We start from the raw sequence: 14759 nt of genomic DNA on the forward strand, positions 1-14759 counted from the left end.
CCTCCCACAGAATGTGGCTAAGTTTCTGTCACCTGTGATCTATATGATCTATGTCAGGCACCATTCTTTCTGACCAAGCTGCCTCAAGTAACATTACATTTTAAATTGTGATTTCTTTCCAGAAATTGATTTCTAAACACATAGATATAGCAAGTATTACAGTTAAGCCTCAGACACGATGGTCAAAAAACCTAACTACAGAATCAACTAGAACTTTTTAGAAAAACAATAATGTTTAAAAATTATTAGTGTTTTCCTCTTCCTAGCACAAATGTAGCCTAACAGGCTGTCCTTTAGTTCAAGTGCACTGTTTAAGCAGCATAGGGAATACATAAAAATAATGAAGAGCAGCAGCAACATGAAGAAGGACTGCTCAGTTAAAAAAATTTAATAAGCCTACATACTTCTACGTATTTCAGATTGATGCATCTAGGATGTCATCGACTGGTTGTATTAAACTGTGCAAAGTACTGGCTTGTTGGGACATTTGAATATTCTTCTTCTTTAAGATAAATGTTCCTAGCAATAAACAAAAACAAAATATGCAGTTAGTATATGTTTTCTCATTATGTGGAAGAGAAACATAAAGATGTAAAGTACAAACTCAGAAATGCTCATAAAATCCAGAATTATTAGAAATGGAATTAAACATAAGTCTATCTCTATCTTCAAAATGTATATCATATCTCGATAGAGCAGATTTTATTTCTCATCCTAAAATAACCTTCCAAAAGTCTCATAGTGAAAAACTAAATTAACACAATTCAGAATGTTTTGCTTGTATAACAAGAAAGCTCCAGGTACTGGATATTCTTTTGCAAGATGCATGCATGCATTCATGGAAAAGGAGAAGAAAAAAAATCAGACTGGAAGATTAGAACACTGAATTATTTGGCTTGATTGTTGGTTTTCCTTCACATATTATCTTCCCACTTTCTCAGCACAGCAGAAACACCTACACACCATGTCCCCTGGTTAGCTAAAGAATTACTTAGTTTTGTCATACATAATGGAAAAGCTTCATATGCGCTGTTAGCCCTGACGTATCAGAAACTAACAGTTCTTACTGAAGGCAGTTGATACCTACCCTTGTTGTTTCAGAAAACTAAGGTAAATTACAGAAACGGATATTGTTTCAGAAGCAATAATATAATTTACTGTCCAACTGTATTTATTTGCTACTTTGTTATTGATATGAACTTAATCTGTTGTCAGTGGAACGCTTAAGAATTCCAGCTATTATTCCATATATGCAAGTCAGTAACCATCATAACCTACACTTTGAAGGTTTTTTTCAACAGTTCTGAAAAACTTTCTTAAGCTGAACTGTTGACTTTTTAAAAAGTATAAATTTGCAGTACGTTTATTAGAAAAACAACAAACTTAATTAAAGCAGAAATGCTCTTTGAAGCAATTGTGTTAATAACAGTTTTATTCGAAAAGAAGAAAACACTTTTGGCACTTACTTTGATTTTTGCTCCTGGGATAGCTCTGCATTTATGCTATCCAGAGCTCAGCAGCGTTCCCAACTCTGTCGTTGCTGATGCCGCTCTAAAATCAACTGCGCTCTTGCAGCCTGTATACTTTGCCTATCCCATTCAGCATATCTTCTGCATTCTTCCTCTTTTAGTCTCTACAGGAGGGAAAAGAAGAATTTTGTTTTGTCTTTACTCAAAGACGAAAAAGTCTATATAATGTTTTATTGGTAAATTCACTCCAACAACAAACTTGCTTGTCTTTACTGAATGTTAGGGGTAGCGCACGAAATAGGGAAGAAAAAAAATACACACTTCCAAATGAGGTAGGAGCCCATGCACTAGGCAGAAGTAAAATACTTCAGATTAGGAAGCCGTTTTTTTCCAGGAAGCAAGACAGACAGACTCCTACCTCTGCACAAGGTAAGAAATTTAGGCCTGCTGCCTGGCAAAAATACAATAGTGTCAGTAAGTTCATCAGTAGACTACTATTTCTCTCCAACACATTAGCTCTGCCCAAACCAAGATCAGCACAATGGACTTTTCTTTCTTTAAAGAAGTTGTTGGCAGGAGTTAACAGAACTTCCTGACTTCAGAAGTTAGCAATCATCAGTATGGCTTACAATATTGCTGACTCAGTGCAATAACTGAGCTATCAACACCAGATGATAGATGCAAACCATTTTCTTCTCTGCCATCTCTCTGTTATACCGTCACTTCCACACTTTGTGTCTGACATCACAGCAAACTGATTCAAGAAACCAGGCCTGCGAAAACCTTCTCACCGTTCTTGGAAGGGCTAATGTTCTGCCACCTTAGCTATTTTAATGGGTTTATTGTAGGATCAGAGGAGAGCCAGTGCAAGTATTTTTATCATGACTCTCATAAATACACCCTTAGAGAAATGGCAACTCTATTTTCAGCTTTAATAATAGAGTAGACAAGACATAACATAACATAGGACATTGCAGGGATTCAAAAATAAAAAATTGAACACCTATTCAATTCATTAAGCTTATTAAACCCCTGCACTAAATGAGTTTAGCAGCTTCTTACATTACAGTAACTACACCAATACACTCATCACTGCAAAGGAAATACAGATTTCTTCATTTTGAATGCCTGCTTCCATCCACCTGTAAAGCAGCAGTTATCATCAATATTTAGTTTTTCTGTTGTAACCCCATCCCAAACTGTGACTCATAGTTGTGCAGGATGGTAGAAAGGAAGGTCTACTGCATTCAGAAACATCTAAGACTATGAAATATGCACAAGTAGCTTCACTGGACCTACTCTCTTTGCCTTGCTCAAGTAAACTTGTCCATGAGGCTCTGTTACAGCCTGTTCTGCTGTCATCCTCAGCTCCTGGCTCCTTTTCCCCTATGGAGCAGACCATACCTGCTCATCCCTTGCAGGCAGCTCATACTGTCTCAAGTCCTAAACCAAGCACCGTGAAGCCTGGCCTTCAGGCTGTGCAGAACCTTGCTCCCCTGCTGGGCCACCATGGACGATGCCCCAAGATTCCCCAGGCCCCTTAGCCCTAGGCTCCACAGCAACCTACTTCCCAGTCCACTCTTGCTGCTCCCTGCCATTTCCCAACTGCTTTAGAGACATTGTGTTAAGTTTGAATCATTAAAGTATCTCTGATTTTTCCATTGTTCTGAATTTCAGTCTCAAAATGGGATGTGCATAGTAAACAAATGTATTTTCTTCTACACATATCGCTTATAACGCTATCATAACCAAGAATACAGAATATGCACATAAGCTTAAATACCAGCTTCTCCAGAACTTGTTGCTGTTGAGATGAACGGATTGCCATCAGCTGATCCTGATTCATTCCCTTCCACTGATCTGTAATCACACGATGCCTACCAAAGGAACTGATGGCTTGCTCAGGGTTTTCAGAAAGTAAGTCTCCCTGAAGGAGGCTGGAAATCTCATCTATGTCATCTTCCATTTTTTGATGTTTTTCCAGCTTCTTTCTCTCAGCTAGTTCAGCAGCCTGAAGGCAACAGAAGGAGAGGACTAATAGTTTTTCCAAGAAAAAATATTAACTAAAGGGATACAATAAAGTTAGCAGATCATAACAGTTTTCTTTTCAACTTGCATACAGTTGTCAACAGCATCACATGTGAATATTATGATCACGGCCCTACTGGCTAAAAAACTGAAAATCTAAATGGTATACATTTCTTTAATGTTAACGTATCTTCTTCTGGCAAGGGAACAGAGCACAGGCTGTCAGACCTGTCTCTTGCATATGCAGCTTTGCACATGTATCTCGACTGCAACAGACTAATACTCATCTCTCTATTTTGTCCAAGATTGTTTCATACTCTTGTTTAAAATCACTGGCTTGAGAATATTCACTTTGAAAGTGAAAAGGTGAAAAATGGGAGACAAAATAGCTAGAAGTTATCAACAACAGAGAATGACAGGCCTATCTATACCTAAATGTGGGAATCTGTTCCTTTGCAAACGTTACGGAAAAGAATCCTAACTCAGCAACCACAGAGACTCATCCCACTAGAGGCGACTGCTAACCTGGCTGGGTTTATCCCTACGTTTGTATTTATGGACTTTAAGTTTGTATGACAGCAGTTCTCCCAAGTATCAGGCCTGTAGAGTATCAAATGGTGGCTTTTATTTGATACAGGCAAACATAGACAATGACCCATCAGAGACTGGACAGAAGAAGAAATAGCAAACAATACTAAGAATTTATCGATCTAGGATATGGTACTATGGCTGAAAACAGCCTTATGGTTTCTATTAAAATAACAAAAGTATTTCATGTGCAAACAAACTAACAGAAGATGAATTCTCTTTTTCTTGAATGATAAATTAGTTAAGCTTCAATTTAACTTAGACTATGAAGAAAATTTTTATTTATTAGATGGCTGATAAGTAATTTTAAGACTGAACACTAGAATAAGGAAAGTCTACATTTAAACAAATGAAAAAAAAATAATAAAATGAAGCAAACTAAACTTCAAGTGCCAAAATGTAACTTGAGATCTAGCTGTTACCAGCTCTGCCATCTCAACATGGAATAATAAATTAGAAACTAAATGTCACTTATTAATCTCACAGAAGTTAGTATAATTTTTACCAGAAGCTTAAGCAATTTTTTAATCCAAACATATTTCACTGAAGTTTTCTTTTTCTCCAGAAGAGTCAATAACAATTTGAGGGGAAGATTGTAATTACCAAGAAAAAAAAAAAGAAAACAAGAACACCAAAGATTTTTAATGTTATGACATTTTTCAGTATCATGATATATACCAGAATATCATGGTATGTAATTTTAGATTATTGATACTACAAATTGAGCAATTATTGTTAGTTCTGAAAACGCTCCAAAGTAAATTACATTTAACCAAAATCGTTTTGGATGGACCTCACATAAATAAATACTAGACTATGATGAAGACTTATTGAAGCTTTAAATGTCTAATTTTTATTTAGAGCACTTTATTAATGTAATTCTACTGTGATCTAGCAACAGATCCAAAACCCTTGTAATCCTAACCTTCTCAGTAAGGGGTAGAGCCTACATTTTCTAAGCTGCCTGGAATCTTAGTGGAAGAAACTCCTAGCTCTGTGCATAGGCATGCATGTAGCACTACAAAAAATAAATAAATCAATAAAATAATGACATTGCAAAAGAAATACTTTAAACTGGGTAAAATCTGATACATTTTCCATCAAGTCAAATCCCCAACAAAATGTAATTCATTGGTGTAGCATGAAAAAAAAAAAAAAAAAAAAAAAAGACAGATGCACATATACATGCTCTTTCATCTATTTTAATTTGTGGTCCAACATTCATAGGGTATCTTCTCTACTACTATAATGCTTCCACTCTGTTGATTCAAGTCATAAACCAAAAGAAATTTCCATAGAAGCACTGCAAGGCCAAGAGTTCACGTGCTTAGAATAATGCCAAGTTCTGAGTGCACAAGCAACTAACTGCTGCCAACACAGCGCTAAAAGAATGCACCACAGCTTCTGAAGTGCTTATCACAAGTCACAAAGCTCACAAATGACCAGAGCGACCTATCCAGGGTCTTAGGAACCTGCGAAAGAAGTATAGATGAATAATGCAATTCCTTTGGCTATATTACGCAGATACTTATGTCATAGTAGAGAACCGCACACCCAGTACATTCAAGCTGGGAGCTTCTGCTTAGCAAGTACATGCAATATGTTTCCTCACGCATGAAGATATGGTAAAAATGTAGAAACACTGATTGTTCTAGACACTGAATACCAAGAATAGGATGTGAGTGATAAAAGACACTTCAAAGAATGCTTAAAAACAGATCTACCATTCTTCTGTGTTCAGGCACACAAATACTTAATTTCAGGTAAATAAATAAGTAAATAAAGGTTCCATGGTAAACATAAATACATTATTTACTCAGAGCCTGAATAGGTATTTCTCTGAAGTGGCTACTGGCTCTGGATGTGTTAGTAATGTCAAGTGAATAAGGAACCAGAATAACTCCATCCTACCCTTCAAATGTGCATAACAACAACATTGTCAGGAAAACTGTTGAGCTATTGAGCTATTGTGATGTTCCCAGGAATAAATTCTATCTATATGAAGTCTGCAAGACTGTTTAGAAGTCTATAAATATGAGGTAATTAAAGATCCTCTGTTATCATGTCCTCTTATTTTCTTAGCATAATCTCCAAAATATCTTGGAAAAGATTCAAGTCCTGTGTCAAAGTAAGAGGACTGTCTGATTTCAGGAGCACAATCAGTATATCTATCACTGCAATGCTAAACTGGGCATTCCCAAGTCTTCTTGTTCTTAGAGAGAAATCTCTTTGTGATTCCACAGCATAATTTTATTCTTGCACAATCACATGTCAAAAGAATTGTAAATATATACTCTAGTCAGAACTCAAAGTAGTTTTAATTCCTGCTACCTTGCTTTCCAAATTGAAGTGTTTACTACTTATGTATGAATGATGTCAGCAGGAATAACTGACAGTTTAAGCTTGTAGTAATAGTTATATCAAGGACAAAAGCACCATTGGCGTTTCTGGTAAACACATGCTTATTGTGAGAGAAAATCTGACAGGAAAGGTAGCATTAATCTTATAGCCATAACACACAATTAAATTGTTTACAGTACAGGATCCTTCAGCGCGAGAAAAATGGTACCAGATACACTATCAATTCATTGTTCTGCTAATTAATTCCAGAATAAAATGAATCATGAGCAATTAGCTTGTCAGCAATAAAGTCACTGTTAATAGTAGTACTGTAAGCATAGGAAGCTGAACCACTGTCACAGGGGCAGCACATCAAATTCACTCACGAAGACAGGCTTTACTAAACTGAGATACCCTATTTTCAGTCAGATGCTAAGATTCTTTACTTATTGACTAGAAAAATAACAAAGGAAAAAAAATCCTGGAGTACATGACTTGTGGGTTTTTTTGCCCCATTCCTTCCCCTGTCCCTTTTTAAAATTTCCCTACAGATACCAGCAACCTTAAAGACTACAGATGATGCGCATGGAGATAATGATTGATCAAAAGCCAAATTCTAGGGCATTTCATCCTCTCTCAGGATGCATTGTCATATTACACTTGATCTAAATTACAGTAATCAAAAATTGCCTTACAGAGTGGCTTTGTACCACCTCAGACTGTGCACTCACTCCTAAGTCAGATCTAGCAGTCACATATTCTAGAACCGAGTTTGTTTTCTGTGAGTTTTGAGAAATGATCTAACACATCCTGAAGCTTCATGACCATTAGATCCACTGCAAGAGACAGCCGAAACAAGTGCATGCAGCTTTGGTAACAGGAAAAGGGGTTCTTGTTTTGGAAGTCACCCACAGGCAGAGCAAATTATATGCAGTATGAGACCACACCCTCAAGTGGTGAAGGTCTTCAAACTGGCTACTCAAAACACTAGAACTGATGGAGGCTGCTGATCAATATATTTGAGGTCAGATATAGTTATTCCTTCTGTAAAATTCATTCTCAGGCTGCATGCCCTAGTTTTCTCTCTCAGGAAAAAGATGTATAGAAAATCCCTCTGTAACACAGCTTTCTTTAATAAACAAAGAAATAGAAAAACAGAGGCCTGGCAACCTGAAACTTCTGGCTTGCATGTTTAAAAAAGAAAAGCAGCAATTGTGTCAGCACACCATTTTAGGGAAAATGAACAGCTGTTCTCAACTATTCTGAGAAGAAAAAAAAAAAAGAAACCAAAAGGCTGAAAAGTGTGCCATGGTACTAAAAAAAAAAAAGTAAACATAATTACCTACCTCAGAAGGAAAGAAAAAGAGATATCAAGACAACTCTGATCTGTACAACATAGCAAGGGACAGTAAAAACCAACTAAATAGAGATTGTTGCCCCTATCTCCATTATTATACCTTTATTTGGAAAAACAAAACAACAAATGAACAAAAAAAAGAATCAAAGAACATGTCTTCATCTACATTTAATATGAACAAAAGCAAAGTAGAATGTATAAATCTAAACTTTAAAAAAAAAATAAATAAAAATCACACCACACGCGAACTTCTGCCCACTCCACTCCATTTCCCTAGCCCTGTCACAAATTCAGAAACTATTAAATGAAACAAATGGATATGACAACAATTATTTTGGATACTACTGTAAACCTAAGTGCACCACCCACTTCAGGTACTTTTGTGGCTACTGATGTAAAATACTATTCAGTAATCCTGATTTAAAGCAGTAAAACCTTTTTTAATTACCTTGGTCTAGCTATATATACATACACACATATATATATATACACACACACACACATATATATGTGTGTGTGTGTATATATATACACACACACACACATATATATATATATATATATATATATATATAAAATCATGATATGCCATGAAGGGCTCAAGCAACACTTACACAAAGGCATGTATACTTATATTCTTTAATCCCCAAATGCCATACTTTACGTAGGTAATGTAAATGTGCCTTATTTTGATGTGACTAAATAAAGTTAATTCAGACCAAATATAGTCTAACCAAAGTAATAGTTTCCAACTAGCCCTTTGAGCTGTACGTAGAAGCTGAATGCAGTAAGAGAACCTCTATGGTAAGATGAAGAACTGGACCATGACAGATAATGGTACTAAGATAGACTAGAATAGAATAGTTCAGTTGGAAGAGACCTTCAAAGATCATCCAGTCCACTGACCACTGACCATGTAGTCCTGACCACTTCAGGGCTAAGAAAAAGTTAAAGACTATTATTAAAAAGGGTATTACCTAAATGCCTCTTGAGTACTGACAGGCCTGGGGCATCAAACAACTGTCTATGAAGCCTGTTCCGGGGTCTGACCATTTTCATGATAAAGAAATTTTTCCTAATGTCCAGTCTGAACCTCCCCTGCTGCAGCTTTTTGCCATTCCCTCATACTCTATGATTCTATCATCAATTGCCTTGACAGAGAAAGGTTTTTGTTATGTTTCAGTAAGTTCCAAAGCATGCTTCGAAAACAACCAAGAGACACAGGTACACAGATATCAAGGAAGTACTAAAAACAACACTCTCAGGGCACTAATGTAAGCAATAAAGACTAAAAGCTACTGGTAGTAACATTTCCATTCAAGCAAAAAGAAAAGCAGGCAGAGAGCTAAAATTATCAGATGACTGAGATAAAACCAGAAGGAAAGCATGAAAGGCTTTTGTTGTAGCCCACTTTACAGACTAGAAGTCCCAGAAAGACTGGGGAGTTGTGGCTGCCTGCTAGTCAGCAAGCTGAGAACCAGAAGGTAGAATTTTGATAGCAGATAACTAGACAGAGGATAGCTAGATCCTTGCAGAGGACAAAGAAGTGAATAAGTCATGCCTTCTGAATCAACATTGAAAGTCAGCTTCTAGGAAACCTCTGTGAAAACATCACTACTCACTGTACTTGTACACTGGTCGTCTGACTTTCCCTTTGTCTCTCCCCCTCACCCACCCTTAAAAAAAAAAAAGAAAAAGAAACAAACAGCAATAACAGAGACCACCAACACAAATTTACTTGGCTTCTGTTGAATTCTTTAGTAGCTGCACAAACAGCACGATGGGTTTCTTCTTCTGTTCGCTGTTGCTCCATAGTCTTTCGGTCAAGTTCAATCGTATTCTTGTCATGAAGATCATCTAAATTACATTAAAATGAAATTTAGTCAGTTTTTATGGAAATGATGTGCCATATGACTAAGCCACTGGGAAGGGTGGGACTACAGCTATAGTAAACTGAATTACACAGCTATTTCCAAATCCTACCACTGAAGCTTTCCATTTTGGAATTTCAGTGACTGATGAAATCAGTTTATTTTGAGATCAATCTTGTCTTAATAGCTAGACAAAAAGTTAAACTGAAAAAAAAAAGTATGTTAAGCACTGCAAAAAAATGTTTCATGACAGGCTAAGGAAAAGAAAAATAACAATTATTTTGTATGCTGTAGAAAAGCAAAGATTTGTCCTAGTATCATCTAGCATGTAAACTACAGATGTTTTTTCAGAATGCCCTGATAATTCATTTGAGGTGTAAACAGAAACGAAGTCTAGGTAATAATAAAATCACCATGTTATTAAATACAAATTTCTGAATTGATATATTGAATACATTAGAAGTTGAAACATAATAACTGCTGTATTTTTAAAACCTAAATATTGAATACACTAAAATACTGCTATGTCAGAATCTGATGTAATATGCACAGTTATGTCATATATACCTGAATTTCAGAAAAAGCAGATAAAAACCCTGTTATTTTCTGTTGTTACCTAAAAATTTTTTATCAGCTAGTGCATTCTTCCAGTCTCTCTGTTGCTGAAGAGACCACTCTCTTAACTGCTCCTTTTGAAATTTCATCCTAAGAGAATAGTTTAAGTCTTCACCCATAAACTTCTGCAAGCCAGATACCGTACATCGAGGATCACTGTCTGAAAGTCGAGCAGGTCTATCCTTCTTTAGGGCTTGGGGATCAGACAAGTCAAATTCACGTCTTGTTTCTGGCTTCTGAAAATTCTTCTGAAAGTCACTGACAGCCTTATTTATGTTTCTGATACCGTATTTCTGTCTTTCTTCTAACATACACATGATCTTGTCATTTTGCTTAATTTCATTAGCTAGAGAAAAAAAAGCACAATGAAAATACAATTCTTAGAAGTGTACATGTATCACTTAAGATGGAAAATCAAGCTTTGAAAAGGAATAAATAGAATACATATATTCCACAGTTAATACGTTATGAAAATGTATTTTATCTACAAAGAACTATACTAGCAAAAACTAGAAATTCTAGAAATCTTTGCTTATAAAATACTTTCAGCTTTTTAGGAATAAATTTTCTTATTAATGTTACAAACGAAATACATGTTTGTGAAAGGAGACAATAGTAAGTACTTCTGTAACTATGACATTAAATCCACCCATATCTTCAGGTGTCTAAACAATGCTATTTGTCTACATTTATTAAAAGAAAACATTGTAGATTACAACCTATTCAGAAATATATACCCGTTTAATCATGTCAATATGAAAGCGAGCTCCTACCTCAGATACGGAGGGAAACACATACTGCATCAATGTAAATGTATAAACATGAATAGAAATACACAGAGGATTCAGTTTGTATGCCTGAATTTAAACAAAAGCCTACAATTGCACACGCACCTATAAACACATAGATAAATTCAAGATTCAAAGAGAAATACTCTATTTGGAAATTAATACTAGTACTCGAAAGACATGGACGGCAAATCTGTTTACATTTAACTCTTCATAGAAATATCAGACTATCTACAAGCATACCAAGTTCTTCATTTCGTGCTTTTTTAGCTGCTTCTTGAATTTTCCTATCCTTGACTTGGGCATCCAATGCATCTTTATCAACCTATTAAAATGAAGAAAAACAAAACAAAACAAAACAGCTCTGTAGGAGATACTGTTTGAAGGATTAAAGGCAGGTATTGTTGAGCTATGTTGCTTTACAGTTGTTTTAGATAAAATTTGCTACCAGCAGAATAAATATACATCACTATTTAATACATATAAAGGAAAATCCAGGAACAGCAACATTCTTACTTGCTTTGTTTTAATACTGACAGGTCTATCTAATCAGAGCAAAACAGTACATTTATTTAATATAAGTACATATATACTTTAGCTGCATAACACAGACTATAAATCCCCATTATAGTAATTATTTTGACAGTCAAGATGACAAGAAGTTGAAATAGTTCAGATTTGAAAAAAATACAGTTGGTTGCCTAAAAGTACATTGAAGAATTAAGGGGGAATGGGAAGCAATATTCCAGTCGTATCAGAGAGAGAAGGGATGTCGGGGGCTTGATGTAGTCCCCAAAATGCAATATTGGGTGCCACTTGAGAAACACCCAGACAACTACAATGAGCTGACATGGTAAAGGATATTCAGGATAGCCCTGGAGAGTACTTGCTGAGCAAGGCAGTGTACCCTATTTAGCCAAAAGAATTGTCACGTTTGTTGACAGAAGTGACAAATTCATATGCAGAAATCAGGATTTTATTTTATTTTTTTACTGGCCAAGTCACTTGATGTATTTTAAGACCTTATAAAAAAACAATGATACAATTATTTAAGAGCCTGGTATTCTGATAGTCCTTGCCTAAAAACTATTCAGATCAAGACAGAGTGACTTAACAGGTAACAGGTGAAAATACACATTTTTAATGCTGTAAAAGCCTTACTGCCTACACCAATCAGGCAGAGAGGCAAATTTATTAACTAATAAGGGTGAAACCATGAAGAATTCTACAGTATATCATTGTCAAATAATAATAATAATGCAATTTTTAAAAATGTAATTTTATGTAGTGTAGTAGACTTCAAACATCAACTCATTTAGAGGTCTCATTTTATAAATCAAGCTTTCAATATAACTATGGGAAACACTGTTAGCAGAAATTCAATTCAACTCCATTAGCAGTTACTGGGAATAATACAGGTAAGTCAATGTTTTCAGCAGTGTGTCTGAATTCAGATTTACATTATCAGCTGTCTCCCATTTGAACACATTTCACTTGATGAGAATACATCCCTAAAAGGACCATTCCTAGTCACGTAAAGCTACAGATTGAACTTGTGCATTCCGGAACAGTAACCTGTCTAGCTGAAAAATTAGCAACTTTAAGACTGAGAGCTGCAAATGGGATTAAAATTATAAATTCCGTACTATGAACAGTTGAAAGCAGTTGATTTCTCATATACTTGGATTTATGCATAACAGTTCATATACAAATGGAAGGTAATGTGCTATTTTTCATTAGAACTATTCATTTGAACTCTTTTAGAAAATTACTCATTTACTGAGGATAAATTCTTAAACCTGTAAATGAAGAGAGATGTATCTTACTTTTCCATTTCTCAGATGAGGAAACATACAGAAGTGAAAGTCACTTGTAATAATCAAGGAAAAAATATCTCAGTTCCCATTCTGCTTTCCAGTCAGTATTATTTCCACACTTTTAAGTTACTCATACACCACTTAAATATTTTCGCATCTATGCCAAACATTGCCTTGATTTTTAATTGAGTCATAGACAGCCACTCAGCTAAATTAGCAAGGGAATGAGAAAACAAAGGATTGAAACCCACACTGGAAATACTGATAATACAGTATCTCTGGACTGCTTTGTTGACTCCTTGTGTTTTGAACTTGGCTTAATTTCAAACCACAGGAACAGCCCCTTCTGTCAGCAGTCATTGCTCAGCCAGCGAATACTGAATGAAATTCATTATAATATGTACAGAATTCCTCCAATTCCTCTTTCACTTTAGATGTTTGTCTCATGTAAATGGATCTATCAAAACCTGTATGAGAAGTTAGTTCTACAACAGAATTTTTGGGAAAGACCTTCAGATGGTATAAAGAAGTATTGCTCAACAAACTACACTGTGATACAAATTCTCAGCTAGTGAAGGTGAGCATATTTCACATTTAATTTTTAAGGCTCTAGAAAAGCCTTACAGAGGAAAAAAAAAAAAGTTATTAGCCCCTGTCATTTACTTGTAGTGCTGGCTACCAGGCATGGCAGGATGCTGTGTCAAAGGGACAACCTGTCCAGTCTGTTAAGTGGTAACTGCTACTTTACCATGCAGGTGACTGTTGCATAAAAGTCACAAGAATAAATCGAAGGTGCTGACAGAAATAAGGTAAATTTATCCTTCCACTGACATAGGAAACATGTTTCAGTACTAGAGAGAATTTAGATCAAATCATTGCAACTCTACCAGCGCAATGAAGTTAGCAGATTGGATTTATTTCCACCAGTTCTAAATTTGGTTCTGCGCTCATTAACGCTACAGCATTTACTCATGATGTATGTATGCATCAGCAAAGAGTACTCTAGAATAACTTACAAGCAAAACTTAAATTTATTTTCCCTTTTGGCATTCTTCTTTCCTGCACACACACACACAGAATCTTAATGTGAGCCTTTGGCCACATCGTGGGAAAAATAATTTAAGTGTTGTAAACCCTTACATGGACTCTTAAAATATCCTGAGTTGGAAGGGACCCACAAGGATCATGGAGGCCAACTCCCAGGTCCCCAAATAACACCTAAAAACTCAGACCATGTGTCTGAGTGCATTGTCCAAATGCTTTTTGAGCTCTACCAGGCTCAGTGCTGTGACCACTACCCTAGGGAGCCTGTCCCAGTGCCTGACCACCCTCTGGGTGCAGACCCTTTCCCTAACACCCAGCCAGACCCTCCCCTGTCCCAGCTCCATGCTGTTCCATCGACTCCTGTCGCTGTCCCCAGAACAGAGCTCAGCGCCTGCCCCTCCGCTCCCCTCGTGAGGGAGCTGCTCTTGCATCCAGAATTTAAACAGCTATAATATACAACTTAACCTCCTGACACTCAGATTGCAAGCAGCATAGCCGACCGAAGACAAAACCCACTAGGGCAAAGCTCTCGCCACCACAGACTCAAGGGCGTTCGTCTCCTGGCGCGGTCAGACACGGATTCCCCTCACCCCGTGCTTCGGCCTCACCCTCACCCCTATGGTCCGGAGCCGCGCGTTGAAGACGCGGCTCTGCCGCTGCAGCTCCCGCTGCCGTCGCCGCTCCAAGGCGGCCGCCACCGCCCCCGCCTCCTGCGCCTCCCAACCCAGCCCCAGGCCGCTCATGGCGCCAGGCACAGGCAACGGCAGCAACACAGCGGGTCGCTAGGGGAACCGAAGCCCCACCCGTTAATGGCGGCCGCTGATAGGGCCCTTTACCGGCGG

At 36.9% G+C, this 14759-nt stretch overlaps 1 protein-coding gene across 2 annotated transcripts; it reads right to left on the bottom strand.

Moving 5' to 3' along the window:
* Window positions 1-367: 367 nt before the first annotated feature.
* On the bottom strand, window positions 368-14752 carry RIBC2 (RIB43A domain with coiled-coils 2). 2 transcript variants are annotated; one of them, XM_040564805.1, is made up of 7 exons: window positions 14532-14752; window positions 11300-11381; window positions 10414-10614; window positions 9521-9639; window positions 3253-3480; window positions 1467-1633; window positions 368-519 (listed from the first exon to the last, which is right to left on the bottom strand). In XM_040564805.1, the coding sequence occupies exons 1-6, from the start codon at window positions 14658-14660 to the stop codon at window positions 1514-1516; spliced, it is 879 nt and encodes a 292-aa protein (XP_040420739.1). In that variant the 5' UTR covers window positions 14661-14752; the 3' UTR covers window positions 368-519; window positions 1467-1513. The 2 variants fall into 2 exon arrangements, with proteins under 2 accessions (XP_040420739.1, XP_040420730.1); XM_040564796.1 differs by having other exon boundaries at window positions 10270-10614.
* Between the last annotated feature and the right edge of the window lie 7 nt (window positions 14753-14759).

The sequence above is a fragment of the Cygnus olor genome, chromosome 1, assembly GCF_009769625.2.
Source record: "Cygnus olor isolate bCygOlo1 chromosome 1, bCygOlo1.pri.v2, whole genome shotgun sequence".
In the NCBI taxonomy this organism is placed as follows: Eukaryota; Metazoa; Chordata; class Aves; order Anseriformes; family Anatidae; genus Cygnus; species Cygnus olor.

What these genes read in the sequence shown, in the direction of transcription:
- RIBC2 (XM_040564796.1), bottom strand. Translation starts at nt 14,660, where the DNA reads ATGAGCGGCCTGGGGCTGGGTTGGGAGGCGCAGGAGGCGGGGGCGGTG. An exon ending in CGCGGCTCCGGACCATAGGG is followed by an intron (nt 11,382 to 14,531) that starts GTGAGGGTGAGG and finishes TCATTTTAATAG; the next exon opens with GTTGATAAAGATGCATTGGA. An exon ending in AGCTGATAAAAAATTTTTAG is followed by an intron (nt 9,640 to 10,269) that starts GTAACAACAGAA and finishes AATGTAATTTAG; the next exon opens with ATGATCTTCATGACAAGAAT.